This window comes from Cynoglossus semilaevis, chromosome 4 (assembly GCF_000523025.1).
Source record: "Cynoglossus semilaevis isolate Cse_v1.0 chromosome 4, Cse_v1.0, whole genome shotgun sequence".
Taxonomy (NCBI): domain Eukaryota; kingdom Metazoa; phylum Chordata; class Actinopteri; order Pleuronectiformes; family Cynoglossidae; genus Cynoglossus; species Cynoglossus semilaevis.
This window is the reverse complement of record NC_024310.1, coordinates 16,911,064-16,934,049: the sequence shown is the minus strand read 5'-3', so window position 1 is coordinate 16,934,049 and position 22,986 is coordinate 16,911,064. Positions and strand designations below refer to the sequence as shown.

Sequence of the window (22,986 nt, the reverse complement as noted above, 5' to 3'; positions counted from 1 at the left end):
CAGCGGCGGGAATACTCTGAGGCTCGGGGGTGACCCTCTCCCCCCCCCAAACCCTGCCACTCTGAACTCGACCTCCCTCGATCGTCGTCGCGGCAACCTTGCAAGCCCACCCCTCACCAAACCGACGTCTGGTGACAAAACCGAAGCAGAGCCGTCGTCTCCATAGTGATTGGTGCCAGATTGCCCATTTTCCAGCAGGGATTCTCGGGACTGCGCCCGACGTGGAGGCCACTCTGCGATCCGTGCTCGAACGCCCATCTTAGGCACAGACATACGGGGCTGCAGAGCTGGGTCAGCGGGGGCAGGAGCCGTGTGGCCATTTGGGGTGTGATGAAAAGGAGCGTGGAGAGGGAAACCTCCTCCTCCACCATCACCTCCTCCTCCATCCAGGAGGTCTGAGGAGGTGCAGGTGACCCCTCTGTCTCTGTAGCTGTTCATGACTCACCCAGGCGACTTTAGGTCCTGAGGACAAAGGCCTGGCATCCCATCACAGGTAGGGTAGAAGGGAAGAGGGACAGGAGAGGCCTCACACACACTTTGCTGACAGTGCTGCGGCCGTTGGGTCTGAAACACATCGCTTTTTACTGGCAGCACCAGAAAGAGACATCATTGGTCCATAATGGAGGAGAGGGAGACAGGCCTCGGTCTCTTCTTCTTCTTCTGAGCTTTCTTTCAGTCTAAAGGGAAAAGAAGAAACTGTTATCAACGTATTCCCTGCACAGGCTTCAACAAAACATTTGAACTCACTAGAAGTCAATTTTAGAACTGCATAATAAAAAGAGCAGAGAGAGAGAGAAAAGAAAAGAGATGTAGAGTCCCTGTGGGATAAATCTTAAAGGGACTAACAGGGAATTTTTTAATGACACTCTGAAGAACACACACAGGACGTGAAGGTGGTGCTTAAAGTTTAGGGTGTGGCCGACTTTGACGTCAGGAAAGCAAAGTTCTTACAACTCAAATTAGAGAGGAAACTTTTATATGGTTGTGTAAATCATCGCACCTTTATATTCTGCGATGTTAATATGTTCTGTTCCTCAGGCAAAGACCTTAGAGAAGACAAAAATGGCAAATCAAAATCCACTCGCCTCCGAGTGTACTAACAATACCTTTGCTATGAAATTCTATTCTCCATTAAGGGTCACCTTATACTGATAAAATGAGGCCTTCATCTTTGGGTTTACCTGAACAGTCGTTTTTACAACTCACTCACACATATTTTCCCATAAGCCTCTTATTTCATTCTGACACATTATCTTTGAAAAAATTCCAGTCGTTCCTCAATTCATGAATTATGCATTGACCAATTCAACCTGAACTTTTCAATAAGGATTCACCACCGAGGCAGTCTCCTCATCAGCTCTGATTCAGTTGGACGTTGAACTTCTAAAATTTCAGACCAGTAAACTCTTTTCCATGATGAATCAGAGAGAGGCGGATTATGGTACAGCCCCCGACCACCACCAAAGGAATGGGGGTACACACACACACACATACACACACACCACATGATCCTCATGCATGCACATGTGCACATGCATATAATACTTTAACTGTATAATCACTTGGACTGAGCTCTAGCCACATTTAAATGTGAGCACTTTCGTTGATACTGCTGTCAAAGCCTGGGGTTTAGCAAGTGAGGGAAGTCACACTCACATGAAGAAAAGTAACTAAACCTTCCTCTCTTTTATGTCAGCTTATCTCAGCTTATTTTTAACCCTTTCTTTGCTTTCCCCAGCCAACATTTCACTATGTGGAAACAAGGTCAGCTTTTTATCGGTGTGTGACAGAACATTTTTACAGCAAATTTGCAATTGTTATTTATATTTAAAATTAAAAAAAAATCTGATGCATATAAAACAAAGGGATGCACCGATATCAAGGCCCAAGCACCCGATACTCCGTAATGGCTTTTCAGCACAGCCAGCCGGTTTCGTGTGTTTTCCTACTGCAGTTCAGTGTCTAATTGTCCTCCTGCGTAGTTTATCTAAGTATGTCAACAATGTCAGCAGTTTGGAAGTGACATAACACCAACATAACATACCTACTGAAATCCAGACAAAAGAAGTAAGACAAAATCTGCTATCTGATTGTAAGAAATGGTACTGGCACTTCTACACACTGATTCATGTTAGTTTATAATTGTTGTTCGTAGGCTGTTGCCTGTGTTTTGCATATAAGAAAAAAAAACACGTGGCTGTAGAAACAGGGTATCTACAGACTCCTCCTATATCCAAGGGTCTTTGAGTTTAAGTCCATTTCCATTTGCCCTCAGACTGTATTGTCCAGTTACTCATATACCCAAACAGGAACTCTGATGAAAATGTATTCACGTCTTAAATAAAAAAGCTCCTTCATTGTCATATGGCTGCACAAATGTATCGTGTCTTTGTTTACGGAGAACCACAGGCACTTCCTGTCCGAAGGCTGCCTGCTGTGATCTTCAGCCTTCTGACAGAGTCTTTCCTCATCTACAGAGCCGTCCTGTGATTCACCAACAGGACCGAGCCTACATCATTTAGCTCCCAGCCCCAGCTGCAGGAGCCGCCGGCAGAATGGCTTCATTATGTTTGTGAGGAGCCTGATGAGAGAGGCCATGGTGTGAGTGTGGTTTGGTCTTCATCAGACTTCTGTCAGAACACAACCCATCGGAGTGAAACATCAGCTACGTAGCTAGAGACAGACAGAGAGAGAGAGCGAGGGGGACTCAGGAAGCAGATCTGAGCCGACTGACCTGACCTTTCTGACAACATCGATGTGACAAGAACAACAGAAAAAGGCTGGAGGCACTGGGTGAAACTATTCTACAACGTCACTTTGAGCTTAATATTATCCTGTCATGTGAACACGTTCACATTTAAGTTAAAATCAATAGATGATTAAAAACGTACAATTAGCATAGCATATGCTAGGTCCAGTTTCAGTGAGCATATCGAAGCCATCTGAGATACAATCTTACACTAAGATCGCTAAGGGATGGAACCTTGTTTCACTCATTTTGATTAAATATTTAACTGCAACTTTTCTCAGCGCTTTATTGTCCGTGCACAGCCTGAACAGACAGCTCCAGGTGGAGTACAGACTGACATTAAATGCCTTTTAATTTAATTAGTTAGCTGCGAGATGTATCCATTTGTGCTCTTTTTTTCCGCTCCCCTCGACACCCACACAAACTTCGGGTGCGTGACGCAGCCTTGGATCACACACCGCAAACACATGGAGGCTGGTAATTACACTGGCTGACTGGTTGTAATGACAGAGTTAGCGGAGGAACGCAGATCCTTCAGGAATGAATGAACACGGCACATAGGAGGTGCTGCTCCGGGGCAGCACTGTACCATTCACATTGTTTTCATTCTTCCATTTTTCTACCTTTGTTTTTAACTTCTCGGTAGAGTAAACCCTGAACAGGTAAGGGAGCTGCTCAAAATCATTTAGGAACCACAGCACCTCTGACACAACTCTGAAGACATTTCACTGGACTGCTGTCTTTTCCGATCCGTCAGTTTAAACAAAGCTCGGAATAGTTGTCAGACAGCAACTTTGTATGCAATTGGTCCTGGCAAAATAGTAAAAAAATGGGTTGATGTTGAGAAAAACTAATATTCAATAATAATTTGAACTTTATTGATTCCACACTGGGGAAATTGTGTTAAGTGTTAAGAGCAGATTTGCTTGGAGATCCCCTTGGAGGTGCCAAGTATGTGGTTCCTCCAGAAATCGAACCCAGGACTCTTTGCTTAGCTAACTGCTACACTGTGGAACCACTAAAACAGTCTCCTTCAAGCTGGCGACCTGGCTGGTGGCCTCTACAGTCCTCCTCTCTACCAACTGAGCTATCAAAGGTATAAAACTACACCAATATAGTCTGTGAGTGATCAGTACTGATAAAGAATAGTTATGATTCAACTCAGCCGGCGTCAGTTTGCTCTCCTCCAACACTTACCAACCAGCTCTTGTTCCCATCTCCATCACAACATGAGGGACATAATTCAGTTATAAGAGTTGGCAGCAAGAAACACAAAATGACGAACACATACACAGAGGCTACAAATGCACTGTAAACACAAAGTGGTGTAACGATCAAACTTTGGTTAGTGTGAGTGTTTGAACTGGGCCCACTGTGAGAGAATGCCAGCTACATTATGAGCTGGTCTGAAGAACAGATGGTGGTACATATGACTGGCAGACAGCAGACAGCAGACAGCAGACAGGAGCAGAGCAGGGCAGAACACAACATCAAGGCACACAAGGGGTCAGAATTCATCTCACACGACCTCTGAAGTTGGGGAGACAAGTGAATTTCACATTTTGGTGTAACCATTGTTACAGTCAACAACGTGTAGAAAAGCACAAAACTAGTTGATGAAAAAGACAAAGCAAAGATTAAACCAAAAATCAACATTTCAGGCCATTGAACCAGAATGACACGCAGAGCCCGGCCTTTGACTCTGCTCTCTAATAAGTCATTTATCTTATCTGGAGGCGACATCTCTGCTGTTCAGACTGAAGCCTTACTGTACTGAGACACTGTCTCTTTCTGTCACTGTTTTCCTCTTAAATATACTATGGCCCAGTTTTTGGGCTTACGTATTTTCCTCCCTCGCTGTCATTGTCTGCATTGATTTGTGTAACACTGTTTGTCTAAATCTGCAGGATGTCACGAGTGTCACTTCCATCTGCTGGTTTGTCTGTCAGAAATGCTGCCCTATGACACTTAAACAGCCTGAAAGGGGGGAGAGGAGGGAGGAGGTGAGGAGGAGGAGGAGCAGGGTCTGGGTTGAAGTATAGGACTCATTAAACACGCACACAACCAGACATCTGCAGCTACGGGGGTTTAAAGGTTAAAAAAAACTATAATTTTGTCAGGTGCCATTTTTGACAGATACATTTGATTTAGTCTTAATTCAAGTTTCTCCAGATTACATGTTGGCGGGTTTTGTTTTCTCGGTTTTATTAGTTGACATCAATAACTGTCATCATCATCATTCAGCCTCGCATAACGCCCTATTGAGTCTTTGAAGATCGTGGACAAAGAGGTGCGTGTTAAGGTATTCAATTTTAAACCCACACCTGAGTTTTGATCTTATTACTTACTAGTTTTTGATTTATTTGTATTTATTATTAATTTAATCTACAGCATCACAACTTTATTTATTATTTTTTCTTTTAATAGAAATTCTTAAAGCAAAAAGATTAACAGATCGGAGAAGACAATAATAAATCACTTTTCTCTTTTATTAATTTGAAACACGAGACACGTTAATGCTCTTTGCTAACTTGGCTCAGACCTGACATGTCACTCAATACATTTAAAATTTAAAATAATGTCTCGAGACATAATTGCACATTACAAACACTGAGATAACAATCACAAGTGAGTCAGTGTCCTAGTTCTGCCCCCAGGTGTGCAGATGGAACAGGTATGGGCGGTTCTAACGTCACAGTGCAGGAAAAACCCACGAACATAGTATTCAATTCTTTAAAATGTTCTGTTTTATTTTCCTGTACTTCTCGTGCTTCAGCTGCACCCTCTAGTGTCTATTATTTGGCACGTGTCATGAGTTAGGATGACGTGAAGAGGAACATACGATATGACTGCTAACTATATGTTAACTGTTTTTGTTTTTACATCAATCCGCAAATAAGCGACAGCATATTGACTTTAATGGTGCAGTCTGAGTGTGTCGCTGGGTTTCGTTGGCGAGGCTCGTTCGTGGGGCACCTGCGATCAATTCCACGCTCGTCATATCATGCACACAGAAAAGTCTATTGTTTGACAGACATCTGAATAACAATGCCTGAGGTGTTTCAACTGTACTGTAAACACAGTCTGCCATGCACACAAGCAGTTCTGTCTGGGCTTGAACTGATTTTTTTTTTACCCACGGATTAGCTATTAAGCCAAATCATGCACATAAGCTCAGGCTAATTTTGACAAAACAGTTTTTTTTTCTCTATGCAATTCCCTCCTTATCGTCTACTCTGCTCATCTTTCAGCTCTTTTTGATGCACAGATCTGAGGAGAAGCAAAGTGAGGGAAGCTGCACATAATGATTAGAGGTCAAGGGGCATAAGAGCAAGGAGAGGTGGACCCTATTAATACAAGTAGGACAGAAAGAGTGGGTGAAGTGTGCAGAGAGGAGGGGGTAGGCGGGGGTAAACAGACATAATGTCCTGAGGGGAAAGACCCATTACTGTCTGAAAAATACATTTCCAATCAATACCAATCAATCAGGGTCCACTTATCCTGCCACTGCAAGCATAATAACACTTTGTTAAACTGAGGGGAGGCCAAGGGTGGTCTAGGGTCAGTGGTTGTGCGAATGCCTGTTTTTTTTTCCAGCTGAAAAAGTGCCACTTTTTTTTTTTTAAAACAAAGCAGTTTCAGCGTGGCTCTTACACATCTACGGCCCTCCATCTGCTGCTCCCAAAATGGAATTAAAGTGTAAGTGAAAACTTCCCATCCATGGTTTACACAACAGAGTCCAGTCCCAGCCCCTCTCTGTGCAGCTGTTGGCACAAACAATCAAAAACATGAAGCATATTAGTGGAAAAAAAAGAAGTAGAAATTTCCAAGCGTGACACGCACTTCCACAGGAGCAGCATCTGTTATTGACAGGAAGAAGTCACTTCAGAAAATTATTGTTGTTTTTTTTAAACTTATATTTTAACACTGTAAGCAGTGGGGACAAAATCCCAGTTACCCTGATCTCCTAAATTTTCAGACAATCACAGGCAACGGGTCAATAATTGGTTAATTTCCTTGCTCATGGACACACCTACTGATAACCTCAGCTGCCACGCCGCCCCAACCCCCCACCACCAGGCCACTGGACTTCCAACCACATGATGACAATCACTCTTCCACTCAATGTTTACTGGAAACCAGCCATTTAACCTCATGGTTTTATTCGGCTCACTGTTGTTTTATGGCCCGCTAACACAAACAAAAAGGTCATAAAGTATCAAATATGCATTTGTTTAGCTTCTTATCTTTTGAATCCATTGTAGCGATGACTGATTCTTTTTCTCCCTCCTTTCCAGGCTTCAACTACTGCCTGGTATGTCGTTAAGTAATTCAATTTTGTTACCATGCACTTTATCGCCATGACAAACTCTACATTTGGATAATTTGTTAAATTGAGTAGAACTGAACGCAATTAAGCTGTTAGTAAGGAGGATGGGAAGTATAAACACTAATAAGGTTTCCTGTCTAAAACACGTTATCTCGTCCACTTCACAGTGATGAATGTGATTACTGGACTCCACGTCAACAAAGAAACAGCTGCAGTCGACGTGACGGGAAGAACAAAGTCATTTTTGTGTTCTGGGCTCAACTGTACCTTTGACACCGCTGGTATTCTGAGTGTGTGATTACACTTGGATTACTGTGGTACTGATAATACCTGTATATTTACTCAGTGAGGACTCCGTTTTTAGAGGTTTTTAATTTAAAATGCCGTGTTGAAATCAAGCAATGTTTCTGTGAGGGAATGAAAAAGGTCACGTTCTGTCGTTGACTTTTAGACTTGGTTCAAGTCTGAGCCTTAAGTTAAAGAAGTTATGAACTTTCTTTCTAGTTTAATCTAACCAGACACGTTTTCATTTAATTTTGCTTTACTGTTCACATTGAATTTCATCCACAAGTCACTAGACTCTTTTAATACATGAAATGAACGTCTTTTTGTCAAACTTCTTCAGAGGATCGCAAATCCAAATTTGTAAATAATAATCCCATTTAGAGGAAAATAAGCAATAAACTATGGTGAGCAATGAAGCGTAGAGGTGGACACTGTTTGACTTCAGAATTAAGGTGTGATCAGGATGCAGTGATAATCCTGCATGAGAGCAAATTGACAAAAGAGGTAGCAGAGTGTACAGACCAGTATGCCCTGTAACTCATCAGAGTGCAGTGTGAATAAATCACTGTCCTAGTTGCTCTCATCCACCATTGGCTGATCAATACGACGACAGATTTACTCCAAAACTGAGATTAATGATCACCTGCCTGTGTCCCAGTACACATTTGCAGAAGCCTGCACATTTCCTATGATCTAATGCACCTCCACACATTATAAATACTCTGGTGCAATGAGCCAGAAAACACCTTGTTTACAGCCATCCATCAAAACTCCGGCTGTAATTATTCCAGCTCCTGATGGGGCCCATTCAGGACTGACTAAAGTACAAAGCATATCAATACTATCTTAGGTTATTTATTAATTACATGAGTCTGTACACCTTTTATCTGAACCTTTGCACGTATGAGAAAAAATAAACATATCTTAGATGTTAAACTAAATACTTCTTTTGTGTATATTTGATTAAACTAAATGTGCTTTTGTTCTGAACATTATTATGGAAAAAATGCTGTGATGAAGTCATATGTAACCAACACAGAGCTCTGTTCACCAAGACACTTGAAGTGCTGCTGTGGCTGTTTGCCCTGCTGGTGCTGGTTGCCATAGGAACGGGAAGGTGCACCAACACGATGATGTACGATGTAGGCGGTGGGCCACAGGCAATCAGGACCCACAACCTGATAGCACTGCATTGCATTATAAAAGCAGAGCAATCCACACAACATGGTCAACAGTTGGTCTCGATGCAGAACTTTGAATGTTAAGCTAGTGCACCTCAACAGCTGCTTTACTACGATCACCAGTGTGAACTGAAACTCCGGGGTCTTTGAACAGTGCTACTGTTGTTTATTTTTAAATTCAAATTTGCTATGGTCTGGGTTCTCTTATTTTTTTGGGGTTTATTTAGTCAGTCCTTGCGTGAAGAACAGTGTAGGATAATCGCAACCCCATCTGAGTCAGACTTGGGGGCCAGGTTGAATCAAACACAGGAAAACAGATCCTACAACTGAACAACTCTAGACCTCATTTTTCCAGGTTTACGTCAGTTGCTAATAGAAAATTGAAGCCCTGGCAGAGTGGTCAATAAGAAGAAGACAACAACGATGGTTTCAAACATATCACTGACTGTCAATGACCTCTCACCGACCCATTTGTCTGGCTGATGAAGTCAAATCACCTGGCGTCAGGTGGTTGGCAGTTGTGATCTATGATTACGATCTAGATTTTGTCAGCAGGCTGTTACCTGCTGCAGCTTCAGGAGGCCAGCCCTTCATTCTGTCACACTGTCAAGCAAACTGCATTCCTGTGTGCTGACATGAGGGTTTAGAAGGAAGCCCAGTTGAAATCAATACATCAGCTTTACTGGTTGTTGGTGTCAGGCCGATACTGGAATGAAAATTTACAACATGATTTACATGAGGTGTCTCTCTCTTGTTAACAACGCAGGGATTGCAAGATACACAGACAGAAACTAAAACTGTATTTTTAGACTAAAAAGAAAGAGGTTACTGGCTTACAGGGTAAATAATAATGTAGTTATTTTATTATATATCTACTGTTATAAATATCATATTTATATTATGAATGCATTGTTACAATTCATAAATGCATTATTTTTTGCAGCTAATGTATTCATTTATTACGTATACTCCTTGGAAAGGACAAGAATGTAAGAATGAACAATGACAATATTACATTAGCTTACTTTCACCTAATACTATATAACATACCTTAAACCTTCTTTTGGCCTCGGCCTATTTCACTCTGTCATAACAGTGAGTGCGGTGAGACTTAAGTCCCCCACCAGTTGTTGCATCTCCCACAGAGAGACCTCGAAGGAGAACAGTGGCTCACTGCTGCTTCACACTGATAGTTTTTTTTTTAAGCAGATCAAATTGTGAGCAGCTACAGGGAGGGATTCTTTCTCGTTATGCTAAGGTCCCATGTCCCAGTGTATCTAGTCCCCAGCTACCAACTCTGGTGGGAAGGGTAATGGTATGGATCAAACCAAAGGTCTTCTCTATAGAAAAAACAACTAATAAATAAAATTAAGTCCTTGTCTAAACATACATACCACATTAGGCATTCCAGTAAAGAAAAAATGTTGTTAAAACTACTACTGGATTTAAGGGGTGGGGTGCACCTCCCTTAGGGCAGCGTTTGTTTTTGCTCTTTGGTTTTTTGTTCTATGTTTTCTTTTCTACCGCAAATCAACCTGAACTTTGCTCTCACCAATGGCTGAATGAATAAAGGTTCCCTCTATGATTAACAGAAACAGGGAAATATTACGGAATGAACCAATGTCAGACCTACAGTTTACATCACCTGCTCTTACATTTGGGAACAACAGTGAATTCATATTTGCTCACCTGGTGAGAAGGCGGCAACTCTAACGGCCGATGATAAAACCAATCCCTCCTATAGTAAATACATGGTGGTACTGTCAAACTGTTGAGCCCTATTGTAATTAACTGAGCATTTTCCCTTTGTACACAGCTAATGCTGCGACAGACTGAGAAACAACATACAGGCAACGTATCCTGCTGTTCTCGAACCAACAACTCAGACAGACTTTTCATACATTTGTAACATTTTAAAGACGTTTACAATACATTTCCTGCATTCTAAAGTCCACTACAGTCTCTGTAGCCAGGAAAATACAACTCAGACACATGATAATTATTACGAGGATAGTTTCTCTAGGTCTATTATTGTAATCACCCACAAATCCTTTAAACGATTGCACACATACACAAATTAAAGTCATTAAAGCAACAGGCATCTGCTCAGGATATAATCCTTTCACCACCTGCAGGTAATAAATCACAGTTTTTTTAACATGCTTAAGTTTTCAATGCTGTTCAGTGTAGTTAAGTGGGTTGATATTTCTGAAATAAAATATTTAGAGTAAATCTCAAATTAAACAATGCCATTAAAGCAAATACAACTAAATACTAAAGCTTTTTGCCAATAAAAAAGCAGTGATCAGCTGTTAGCACTCCACAGCGCTAACAGCTAAAGTCGGTGTTTACACCCATTAATTATAAGATCAAATATTTCAAATAAACACAGCAACCTAAACCAAAGTCATCATTCCATCTGATGCTTCTATTCTTAGGTGTTTATTTCCAAAGAGGAAGTGAGAGCAGCGGTGCACAGACGTATTAATGATGTATGTGAGCTGCTGCTTATTTCCAGGTTCTTCCTGTAACAGAATCAGAGCAGTGACAGACTAATGAGGCTTAATGATGATGAGGTTTCAGGGAGAAGAAAAGAAAAAAACAGCCGGAAGACTAGGACGTGTCAAACAGGGAAGAATTCCTCAAGTCGATTACTTATGATCATGCGTTGATTGTGATCACTACAGAGGAATCCCTGTGCTGAAGGGAACCAGTCAAGACTTAGGGGCACGGTCACATGTCCTTAATGTGCATTTCAAAGAAAGGCATTCTGTGTTGCTAGTGCGGACTTCTGAGATAAACAGATGTCGGCACTCATTCAACATCCACCCACCACCTCCACTCACATGCCCAGTCAGCAGCAGCCTGACCAGCCCCTCCACCTCACTGCTTTCAGTGACCGGATCAGAGAAGGTCACACATGGGTTAGGTTTCAATTAAAAAATACCTAGAGAGCATTATTTGACGCACTTTACTAAAACCACTCTGAATAAGTGGAGCCACAACTTAAATGAGCCGCGATGGAATTCTAAATATCTTTTTTTAAACCTTTAATCCCGAGTGAGTGTTTCAGGATCTTTTTTTTTTGCATTCATAAATAGCTATGTTACTGTGTTCTTACAGTATTCTTTACTACTAGCAATATTTTAATTTGCTCAAATGAATAAAACAAAAAATAACATTTTGTCTCATAGACATTTCTGCAGTGAAGCTAAAACTATATTTCATCTCAGCCATTATGTGTTCATTTGGTTTCCACAAAATTGGACATCAGTGATATTTCTACTACTGTATTTTCCTACTATATTTTAACTACAATATAAACAAACAAGAAAAGCCCTCAGAACCCAGACCTCAGCAGGACGGGACAAAAGACTGATTTTCTCAGATCTCATCTCCAAATTAGGTTCTTTTCATTTTGGGCCACAAAGCCACAAAATGACATCAGTACTATATTTGATAGTTCAGAGGTATGCGTCCAAAATGTGTCCAAAAAACAGTACTATTGTTTTGATTTTTATATACAATATGTACATTCATTTGTCATATATATATCTGAGCTTTAATTTAATGTTGCTCTTCATCAAACACAAAAGGTACATTTTATTATGAAAGGTCTGCAGGAAGCAGTTGTTCTCTGCCTTAAATTGTGACAAAGGACTAACTTCAGCACTGATTTATTTTTGTAGTAAAGTTGTTCATTTTCCCCCAACCATCTCTAGATATACTGAAACTTCTCAAGGCAACATTTATATTACTCAAAGGCAAGAACACTAACCACTCTTCCACCATGCTGCCCAAAGCACCATTGGTTCTAACAATAAAACAATCATCATTTAAAACAAAGACGTTTCCTGTGCATTATACTATTTTTGAAAAAGAATTGCCACATGACTCAACAGTGACCCCTGGGCTTATTTGAAATCCTGGAATCTATAATAATTAATAATAGATGGAATGGCATGTATAAACAGAAATACACACTGTTAGTTATAGCCCCCAGCAAAAACACAACTATTAGACGTGTGTGTGAGATTGCTAGGTCAAACGAAAGGATCTCTGACACACATCCTCTCTGTCTCTCACCCCCCTCCCCTGTTTAGACTCAGCTCCTATGTGTTTTAGTTTCTTTTTTCATTCATTGTCTTTCAATGGCACCATTGAAAGACAGTGAAAGCAGACACTGTTAGGATCTTATTCAATAAGCTCTCCAAAGAATATATGAACCCTCTGAGGCAATTCCAAAGACCGCAGATCTTTTTCCCTTCAGCCATTGTCTCCGGAAGGTAAGAGGTCTTTCAGGCCCAGAGCTGAAGTTTGTACTTGACTTTAAAAAGGAAATCGCTGCACTAAAAATATCGGTTTGGTGGTTTATGTTTAAGTCCCGGGCTTTAAAAAGTACAAGTGCAGCTGCCTCCAACCTAGCATTCGTGTAGCTGAATGGCCCAGATAACCACAGCTGGTGGAGCGAGTGAGCGTGGCAGGGCAGCAGGATCGCGGTCACAGATAAAGATAATAGTGCCCGGCAGTTCCCTCAGCTGATAGTGAAATGATGGACTCCTTTGGCTGCTTTTGTCTCCAGAGATCATATGCACTGGGACTGGATTTGAACCACAGTCAGTGGTTAGGTCATCACAAAGTGTGGGAACGGCAGGACACACTGTGGCTTCATTAATGTAGGGTCACATTCATCACAGGGCAAACAAACCCAACTTTCAGCAAATTTTTGGAGGTTGTTCAGTGTAGTCACCCCAGTGTCCCAAGTGTATGATACAGAAGACTTGGTGAGAGCACAGCGACACAACCACATTACACACACAAAAGCCTGCCCTAAAATGAGAGGTCAATCATTCCTTCTTCATACACAAATTTAGTATTTCACATTGAACATGCTTTGACCGCAAGATTCTTTGTATTTGGTACGTCAAAAAGTCCACTGACAAATTAAGCTTTATTATAATGAAACGATTAAAGCTACTTCCTCCATTGAAATCGTAATACTTTTGCAAGCAGCGCTTCCATTAGAGAATTCATTTTTTGTAATATTCCAGGTCATAACTTGCATTCTTGCTTCATCTGAATTCAGAACTGAATTCCAGTTCCTTTTAAATAGTGTTTCAATTGAGAAAAGATAAAAAATACTTTGTTGGTTAAAATTGTATTGCTTAAAAGTTTAAGTTTAATCAATCAGACACAGTTTCGAGCTGGACCCGGTTGTATTTCTTAATTACTTGATTACGAATTGTTTCCGATGAATGAGTAAAATCAGTTACTTTGATTTTTTTTTAGCATGACATGCAAAGATTCAAGTTATGGTTAAAAGCAAAAAACAATCTGGATGCATGAACCAAAAGCTAAATTAAGTCCTTTTAAAGTTTAATGAATTTTCAATAAGTTCATATGAGCAGATTAGCCTTCCTGCCAAACCATTTTTATAAAATATGCTAGTTATTCATGGTCAATCTTTAAGTGTCGAAGAACCATAAAGTCAAATGTAATGTAAAAGTCTGAGATGACTTTCTGACTGTGAATGTAATCATCTGTAGTAAACCACTTTTAAACACCAACCCTTCCCCTAGTCCTTATAGATGCCACCTTCCCCCACCTCTGCATGAAGTCCTAAGGCGATCTTCTGCCAAACCCCTACAACCCACAACAGGGACTCATGACAGATGCAGCTGGGCAGCACCACCAGCAGCAGCAGCAACAGCAGCACACAGAGCTGGCAGAGGAAATTAAAAACACATTAACCGCTCCACAATCCCTCCCTCTTACTAGCTATCCTTTTGAGTCAGGCCAAAGCCTTAGCACCTTCTGTTATGGTGCTTGTGCTCGAGTACAAACAAATAACTTTTTAAGGATTTATTGATAGTTTCCCACGGCCCCTGATTAGTGAGAAGATTGTGACTGTGCCATGTCTGGTGGTGTCAAACTCGGAAAACTGCACTTCACAAGTGCTGTTCTAAAAACTCTTGCACATAAGTAAGCGATGACTTGTAAAACACAAGAGTAATGACCTTCCCTCTGCTCCTGTGGTTGGGTTGGGCAGCTCTGCTTTTTCTTTCATTCTTTTTTTTTTCTAGAAACAGAATCTTAAAACAGTGGGGGAGCTGCAGACTTGGAAAAACAGAAAATACAGACAAGCATTAAGGTGATGAAGGAATGCACGGGAGAACCCGTAAATATGTTCATCTATGTTTTTACAACCACTGAAGTTGAGTCGGACTCCAGTTTTCCCATCGGCAGTACGATAAATAGTCCTTTGAGAAATTACTGCTGGAAAATGGAATTTAAAATCAGTGTTTCAAATCTTAGTTTTTGGATTTTGTAAACATCTTCTGCTGGTCCTTTTAACTTATTCACTATAATGAAGAGTATTTAATGTTAAGAATTGTAAAAAAAAAAGACAAAAAACATTTCTGCAACAGGTATAAATCACCATTGAAATCTATGCTTCATAGTGATGTCAGCTTTGTTGACAAAAATCTGATAATGTTCAGAGAAACCACTGTACATACATCACAGATTAGAAGCAGAAGAACTGTGGTAGTTCCCTTTCTATTTCAAGGTTTATTAATGTAATCACGACAATCAATATAATCATCTAGATACTAATTTCTCCTTTTGGGTGGAGGACAGTGATAAGACATTTACTGGTAATCATCACTGCCCTTCCCTTGTCCTCAGCCCAGTAGAACCATTTCAAAAAGGAAGTGGTGGCTTGTTCTGTGTGTCCTTCCATACCCATCAATGTTATGGCGCTTGCTGTAAACATGTCGAAACAGCCTAAACCTACAACCCACCCCCAAACAAAGCTGCTGGCTCCTGAAACTCCTGGCTGAACAGGAAATACAACCCCATCCCTGCACCACACACGACACGACGAGGACGTCTTTAAACAAACCGGGCAGTCCAGTTTTCTATGAAATGACTCACTGCAAACCTCCATGAACAAAGAGTAGCAGTTTTTTTATTGCAGCCATAACAACAGCATGTTGGCCTACATAGTCACACAATGGGCTTTTACCTAAACAAACTGAAACTGTAAAAAACAAACAAAAACTTTTCTACAAGCACGACATATTTGTTTGAAAAATCACATTGAAATTGGAGATGGACAGGGTGGGACATGCTAAGTGACTGGGGTGGAACAGCTTCCTTTAAAAACTGTTTGGAAGGTTCTTTTAATGAGACAGAGCAGTCAGTTCAAGTCACACGTGTTTTTCACAAGCCCAGACATTTACTCTCGGCCCTAAATCCAACATTCAAGAGAATATACTTAGCTATTTCCTTCCTAAATTCCTCAATTATTTTGGTGGTTTTATTGATTTTTTTTCTCCACCCTGTGAAAACATCCGAGGGAGGGGGAGAGAGAACGAAAGAGTGCTGGTGATGAACAATGATGTTTGTGTGTCATTTTAAAACCTTTTTAAAAAAGTTTGCTGATGATAAATGCTTATCTAAAGCCTCATTAACATTCTCTTTATTTAAAAAAAAATACTGACAGACATGCTTTCTATAAACTCTCATCCTAACTTTAACCATGATATTTTAATCCATTGAACTATAAGAATACCATATAAGTTATTCAGGATCTCATTAGAACACAATGTCCTTACAATTCAGTTTAAAAAAAGGTCCCCACATTCCAGGATAAACAAGAACACACACACATGCAGTGTGTTTGAGCATCTAATGAAGCTAATGCTACAGCCACCCACTAACCACTTAGTGCTGTGGTTTTGCCCTAATGCTTTTTATAAACACAAACCTGACAAACAGGGCAAACAGCAGGTGTCTCTCACACACTTACAAATGGCTGTAAAAAGTTTTACTCAGCCAGAGGAGGAACTTTACATTTAATCATTACACATCTATACTGGAAGATTTGGTTCAACTCTCAGATGTTGGTACTGAAAGCTGTAAATGCTTCACAGAAGGATAAAGAGTGACTTTCACATGTTTTTTTTTTGTTTTTTGTGTGCAAAACTTTCATTGTTACGCTGGTGGAAGTTATGCAGAACAATCTGGGACGTGACTAGTTTGAACTGGCTGATAAGCTGCAACCAGCATCCCTCTGATGTGACTCATTCAGTATTCGATTCCTTGATCATTCAGTCCCACCATACCAACTAAACCATAAGTGATGCCACGGGTAGGTGTCCTGGGGTAAAGGTATTTTCCCAGCAGTGATTTTTTTGGGTGTGTTTATACCTAACATGTCAAGAACTGTTACAACAAATCCTGGTGTGGTCCTAGTGTTCACTTCAACCTGTGTAAATAATATGATCCACAAGATTTTCTGAAAAATGTGGGTCTCACGGCTAGGGTCGCATTAAAAAATGAAGAACACTGATTCAACTAAACATATGAAAATGAAAAGATTACAAATCTAAGAATAAAATAATCAAAGAAAATTTAAGGAAATGGAAAGTTGTAAGTGTATTCCACCAAAATAAAAACTAAGGATAAGGTGAGCACCTTGAAGTGAACAGTCTTTTCCATCACAGCATCAACATTATCAATAACATAATAACAGATTCTCGCATGTATTGATCTGGACTGCTTTAGTCGGGTGATCAAATCAGTGTCAATAAGCAATTGTTCTTTTAATTAATCAACAACCCAAAACAAACTACCCAACTACAGTAAAAAAGATGGAACATTTCAGTTGATAACTGTGATAAATTATATAAATTACTTATTATATTGAAGGTGTAGGTCTGAGCTAATCAAGGAGCTAACACCACGTCACTTCGAAACCTAGATGGTTAAAACATTTTCTGCTCTGGTTTTGCCTCCTGCTACACTGGCCTCTTCTGAGCCATCTGTTTAACCTGGCAGACGGTGCCAGGCCAGGCCAGGCCAGGCCAAACCCTGCCCTAGAACTGCAGAGCAGGCTAGCTTCTTCTGAGAAGCAGGGGGTTAGCTTCTGTTTAAACCTCCTCTTTCTTTGGGCACATGGGTAACTTGGTGAAGTATGGCCCTGAATTTCATAGTTTGTAGATAAAGTAAATACAACTTGTCATGTGCAGCATCTTAAAGTCTAATTTAAGAATTAACAGACCCTACTAGTCAGACTGTACACTTGATGCCATGGTTACTTGCAATATAATACAGTTTTGCTGAGATGAAGGCCTTTCATTGAATGGTACCATGTCTTCATAGCTGCCAGCACGAATCAGAGCATCTGTGTCCGGCCACATACTGATGTACTATGGGTTGCATTTTAAACAGGCTTCTGCCAAACACTGAAGAGACTCAAACAAAAGAGACACAACTCACAGAACTCAATGTGATCGAACCCAGTATGAATGCCCAGTTTGTTCGCAACGCCGCACAAAAGAAGGAGTCGGTGCGAAAAGAGCGTTTGTCTTTTACGAATCTTGATGTATGGCCTGACAAAAAGACGATAAACTAAGAAAAAGAAAACAACGAGTAAAGTAAAATAGGAATAACTTACAACAAGCTATGTTGGTACAAAATATGAATCAGAACCATGTCATCGCTTTAGAGGGTCTCCCTTTCTGCCAGGGTACTGTAATATCCAAACATCTCCATAGGTGGGGCTTAGAGAAGAGAGCAAAGTAAGAACGACCGGCACTTTCAGATAACACGAAAACTAAGTAATGCTGACTTCGCCTGATGAAGCAACGATTTTGCCATGACCCCGTTAGTGCACAATGGAGGTGGAGTCTTGACATAAACCAAGAGTGACAGCATTGCTGCTTCAACATCACAATGCTGCCAATGAATCAGTCTTCACTTGCTCCTACACCTCTGTTCTAGTTGCAGTTGCACAAAATAAAATTTAAAAAATGTGAATAAAATACTTTGCAGAAATCTGGACCTCGACTCCAGAACGTTCAGCCAGAGTAAAAAAACATTATGGACAACTTTATTAGTAGCTTGTCTGCATGCAGGGTTCGACCCACCCATGCGTGTTAAAGGGGAAGAGGACGCTACACATGAAGAATGTTAGGAACGTGGGGTTATGAGCTAGTTTTATTAAGAGGCGAAGGCCAGCATTGTGTTGAGAAGACAGGCATGTGATCCTGGCAGAGCAGGACAGAATAGACCTGCTGGAGATCAAACCAGGCTGTAGTCAAGCCCCTGGGGCAGAGGCCAGCACAGCACAAACCGCTCTGGAGGGGGCAAATAAAAAGGCCTGCCTGCGTGGCTTTGAGAGCTGGAAAGGCCATGAGAGAGGGTGACTTTAAACCGCAGCAGAGCTACTGCCCTGGTGTGTTTATGGCCAGGAAGCTGCCAAACAACTCTCATGCGCGGCCCTTATAAATACCCTGGCCAGATCAAATGATTTATGCATTCATACCAGCCCAATTGTAAAACAAACATAAAACTGAAAGAAACATAAAACAAGTCATCAAGGGGATGAATTGAAAAACTGACCAAGATAACACATTTTTCAACAACAAGAACGGAGAGCAGCCAAAAGCAATAAAACTACCAGATCACTCTAGGAAGAGGATTAAAAGCCCTTCGCTCACTGTTTTGGCAGAAGATTTTAAAACGGTGTGCAAGTGGGTTAAAGCACGCCCAGAGTCTTATAATCGCCTGGCCTCCACCTCCACCTCCTCCTACTGCCTCACTGTCTGCCAAAACCAGCTGAGGAGAGTTTAAATACCCCAGAATATTCATATGCTCCGTTTTATTAAAAAGAAAAGCATGAACAACATGTGAGAATGCAAGTATTACAGCTGACACTCACAATTGTGACCAGAACAACCTTTAACAAAATTTGCTGCGCTGCCTTTTTTGTTGACATTTAACAAAAAAAAAAAAAACCCATTCAAAGAGAGTAGCTTCATCGTCCAAATACTATGGTACCATGTTAAAACAGTAGAAGCACCCTGACACAGAGAGACCAGGCACTGGTTGCCTGCGGGACTTTGACTAGTGAGAGCAAACAAAGCACTGTGAGTGAGCAGAGAGTGGGCTGAGACGCCGAGCTGCAGCAAGTACTGTGCAAACTAACACTGTGAGAAAAGAGAAAAATGCAGTCAGTGAGCAGGCGCTGCAAGCCAGAGCAAACACCAGTGGAAATGTATTTCAAAGAAAACATGGTGATATGCTGCACGTTTAAATGTACAATGTGTAAGATGAGCCTCAGTCCCCGTTCACATATTGAACAGACAAGTTGTTTCCTTCAAGTCCACATATCAAAATGTATGAGCGCCTGTTGAAGAATGACAAATATAACACCAAAGTCTGTAACTGAGAAACTGAAAACTTTCAGACAAAGATGGAGTGCAACCTAAAGTTGAGAATTTAATAAAGTTTGCCAACGTTCCAAACAATGAACATGTTCTTGTTTAAATGAGAATTAGTTAAAATAATTATAATTATATACAAATAAAATGGGTGCACATGAACATCTAAGTCATAAAAAACAGGTCGTGAGCACTGGTTAACACTATTCAGGAGGCCTTATAAAGAGGGTTTTGTTTGGCTGAAGAGGATTACTGGAGCAAGGTGTGGTTCCTTTTACTTCACTGTATTGTGTGTGGGTGCATGTGCGTTGTATTTGGGTTTCTGTGAACAACTTGTCTCTCAGTTCAGCCTAAACTTACTCCAGATTAGATCCAGCCTCCTCAAAAAAGGTCACCGCAATACCAACAGTGCCTTCTGTAGACGTACTTTGTTCCATGTTGAAAACAGAGTTACACAAGGGAAGTTAGTGAGTGTTTTATATGCTGAGAGAGACATGCGTCTCTTCAAACCATCTCAGGCATCTTGACCAAAGTTTCTGAAATGGCATTTGGCCATAAATGAGAGCAAAGAGGAAGGTGTGTCTGTTAGTAATAATAGCCCGAAGTAAAACTGCACCAACAGATTTTCACATTTTCTTTTCTTCTGAAACTTAAAGCACAACTCTGAAGCACAAAGTGAAGATCAATGGAGCTGTCAACCCAAAGGCATTACCATCTTTTTTGTCAGAACTTACTCTTCAATAGTAGGGAACAGTCTGTGAATGGACCAGACCTAACCCATATTCATTTGCAGTCAAGGTTTGCATACATGGACTGATTACAACCCAATTGCAAACGTGTTGTCAACAGCCAATGGAACAACATAAGGATTCAGCTAACTGACAAATGTTGATGACTGAAGTAGAAAGACAGCAATTGTGGACAAAAACTACAGAAAGTGAGTGGAGATGGAGCTGTGGCTGGAGCACAAGTGCCAGTGTAGGTGTTAAGTGTTGGTTTCAGTGCAAACCTTTTAAGTGTTTGATGCTTCCTGTTGGCTTTAGTGGTTTTGACAAATCTTATAGTGTTATAGCCTCTTCAGAAATAGATATCAGGTGGCTTTCAGTAATCATATAAAAATCTGCAGAAACCAGCCTAGTTAGTGTGCAAACCAAGTATTTTGCAAGATTTATTAGATTTATAGCCATGAAATTAAAGTCTGCAAAGTTACACAAAAGATCTTTGTCAAGTTATAAGACATCATCAGTCCCCTATATAATGGATTGTTATGTAGGACTGAGCCTAAACTACTGCAGCAGGCAACGCTGTCTCAAAAATGTAAGTCCAGACATAATCTAAGGGTGCGGTTGTAAAGCCATCTACGCACTCACACTTGCATGTGCACCCACACTGAGCTGCACATGTGCTCATAGTCCAGCACACAGTGGCTTGTTTGTTCTCCAGGTGCAGACAGCTGTGGTTCTGGAGTGAAAACATTTGACTAATGACAAATAGCTGGGACAGTTTAAAAAGAAGGAAAGCCCATAAAAGGAGGAAGGGGAGAACACAGACCTATAATTTAACACACACAAGCATATACATATTTAATTCTGCTGAGTTAAACAGGAAGATCAATACTTTTCTGGGCATTAACTGAAAAGCTACAGCCAAACAAGAAGCAGGTTGAAGACTAAAAAAGGCAACATCCTGACTCAACAGTCTTGGGGTTCTCGGGACAAACTGAGAAAAATTGGGCGTCGTGCTTGTTGACGGAGCCATGTAAGCTGTTTCTGTTGACCTGTTTACAGCTATCCACCTGCTGGACTGAGGTTCACATAAAAGAAAAGTAGAACTTTGTTATGTACTCTACATAATTGTTCACACAGCCGATCTGGTCCTTTGCATTTAACCCCACGGTCAGTTCTGACAGTCATGGAATACCAACAGGAAGTCATCTGAACACACGCCTCATTCTGTAACCAATAGGCCCCAGGCTGCAGATATGTTTTTTTTGCAAGAGTGTGAGTTTAGCACATTTAACAATGCACTATGTGGTTCAGTGACATAATAAAAACGCTCAGCCTCAAGGCTCCCCATGGGGCAAACATTCTGATCAAAGGCAGGTGGTGGGAACCACAGGAAAAGAGTCGTGTAGACAACAGTGGGAAAGGGTGAGGGGAAAAGAGAGTATGCCTCTATTTTTGTGCAAAAAACAAGGCAGCCATGTTTATATGGAGGTGCACGTGACAGAGTAAAGTGATTTACTGTCATTGATGCACAGCACACCACGGCACACAATGAAATCTGTCTTCTGCTTTTGATCATTATTGTGAGCAGGTGGCAGCTTAAGCTAAGCACCTGGGGAGCAGTGTGTGGGTACGGTGTGCCATACTAAGTGCACCCTAATGGCACCTGCTGTATTTGAACCTTTGACCTTGTAGAGAGAAGTTTGCTACTATAAGCACCAGGCCGCTACCGTCACACAGAGTGCATGTCATGACATAGAGTACAGTGCGTATGTCTGAGACAGCGGAGAAGGGAGGAGGCCTGTGTTGCAGAGTGCCTCTAGGCAAAAAATCAGGTCAAGAATTTTGGGGTTATGGGTGGTATGAGCGGCAATGACCTTCTGCACACACACCCACAGTAACCTGCAGCTGTAGCAGAGCGCTGTATTGTTGTTTGCATGACATCTTAATCTCCCTCATCATAGCAGGAGGAGATGTGCTTCACATGCAGCATCTCTCCAGAGACAACCACACAACAGACAGTGTATTTCCTCTGCAAATTCCCACATAATGGACCCTCCCCTTCCAGTGTCTCTCACCTCTCTCAAGGGGAGATTGTATCACATTTTGTCACTTTCTTCCATCCTCTTTGTCTTTGAATCGTTTGTCTGTTGTGATTGTTTCTGATCCAAAGACTGCGTCTGACACCAGAAAGCAGTCTCATCAGAATTCAACGGTGGAGGTCACAGGGAAATGGGGGAACAGAAAAGGAAGGATGATTTAGGGAGGTGAAAGAGGAGAAGGAAGCACATGGGCTTCCTTTCATCTACCAACAGACCTCTCTTTTAGCCTCTCCCTCTGTCTATCCACATCTCCCTCCTCCCTTGAAAGCCTATTTCTCTCCCTCTGAGTTATCAGTCTATCCGTCTCCTCCTCTCCCACGATGATAACAGCCTCCGCTGTTGTGTAAAGCAACACCCAATCTTCTGTCACTTCCTTCTCCCCT

General features: G+C 41.1%; 1 protein-coding gene across 1 annotated transcript in view; it reads right to left on the bottom strand.

Moving 5' to 3' along the window:
- The window catches only part of sipa1l3 (signal-induced proliferation-associated 1 like 3), a 56,897-nt gene that overhangs the window by 24,292 nt on the left and 9,619 nt on the right, over window positions 1-22,986 (bottom strand). Inside the window, exon 2 of the mRNA XM_025055258.1 lies at window positions 73-677. Within this exon, the coding sequence (XP_024911026.1) occupies window positions 73-438 (366 nt within the window). The 5' untranslated portion in view covers window positions 439-677. The remainder of the gene's footprint in view (window positions 1-72; window positions 678-22,986) is intronic.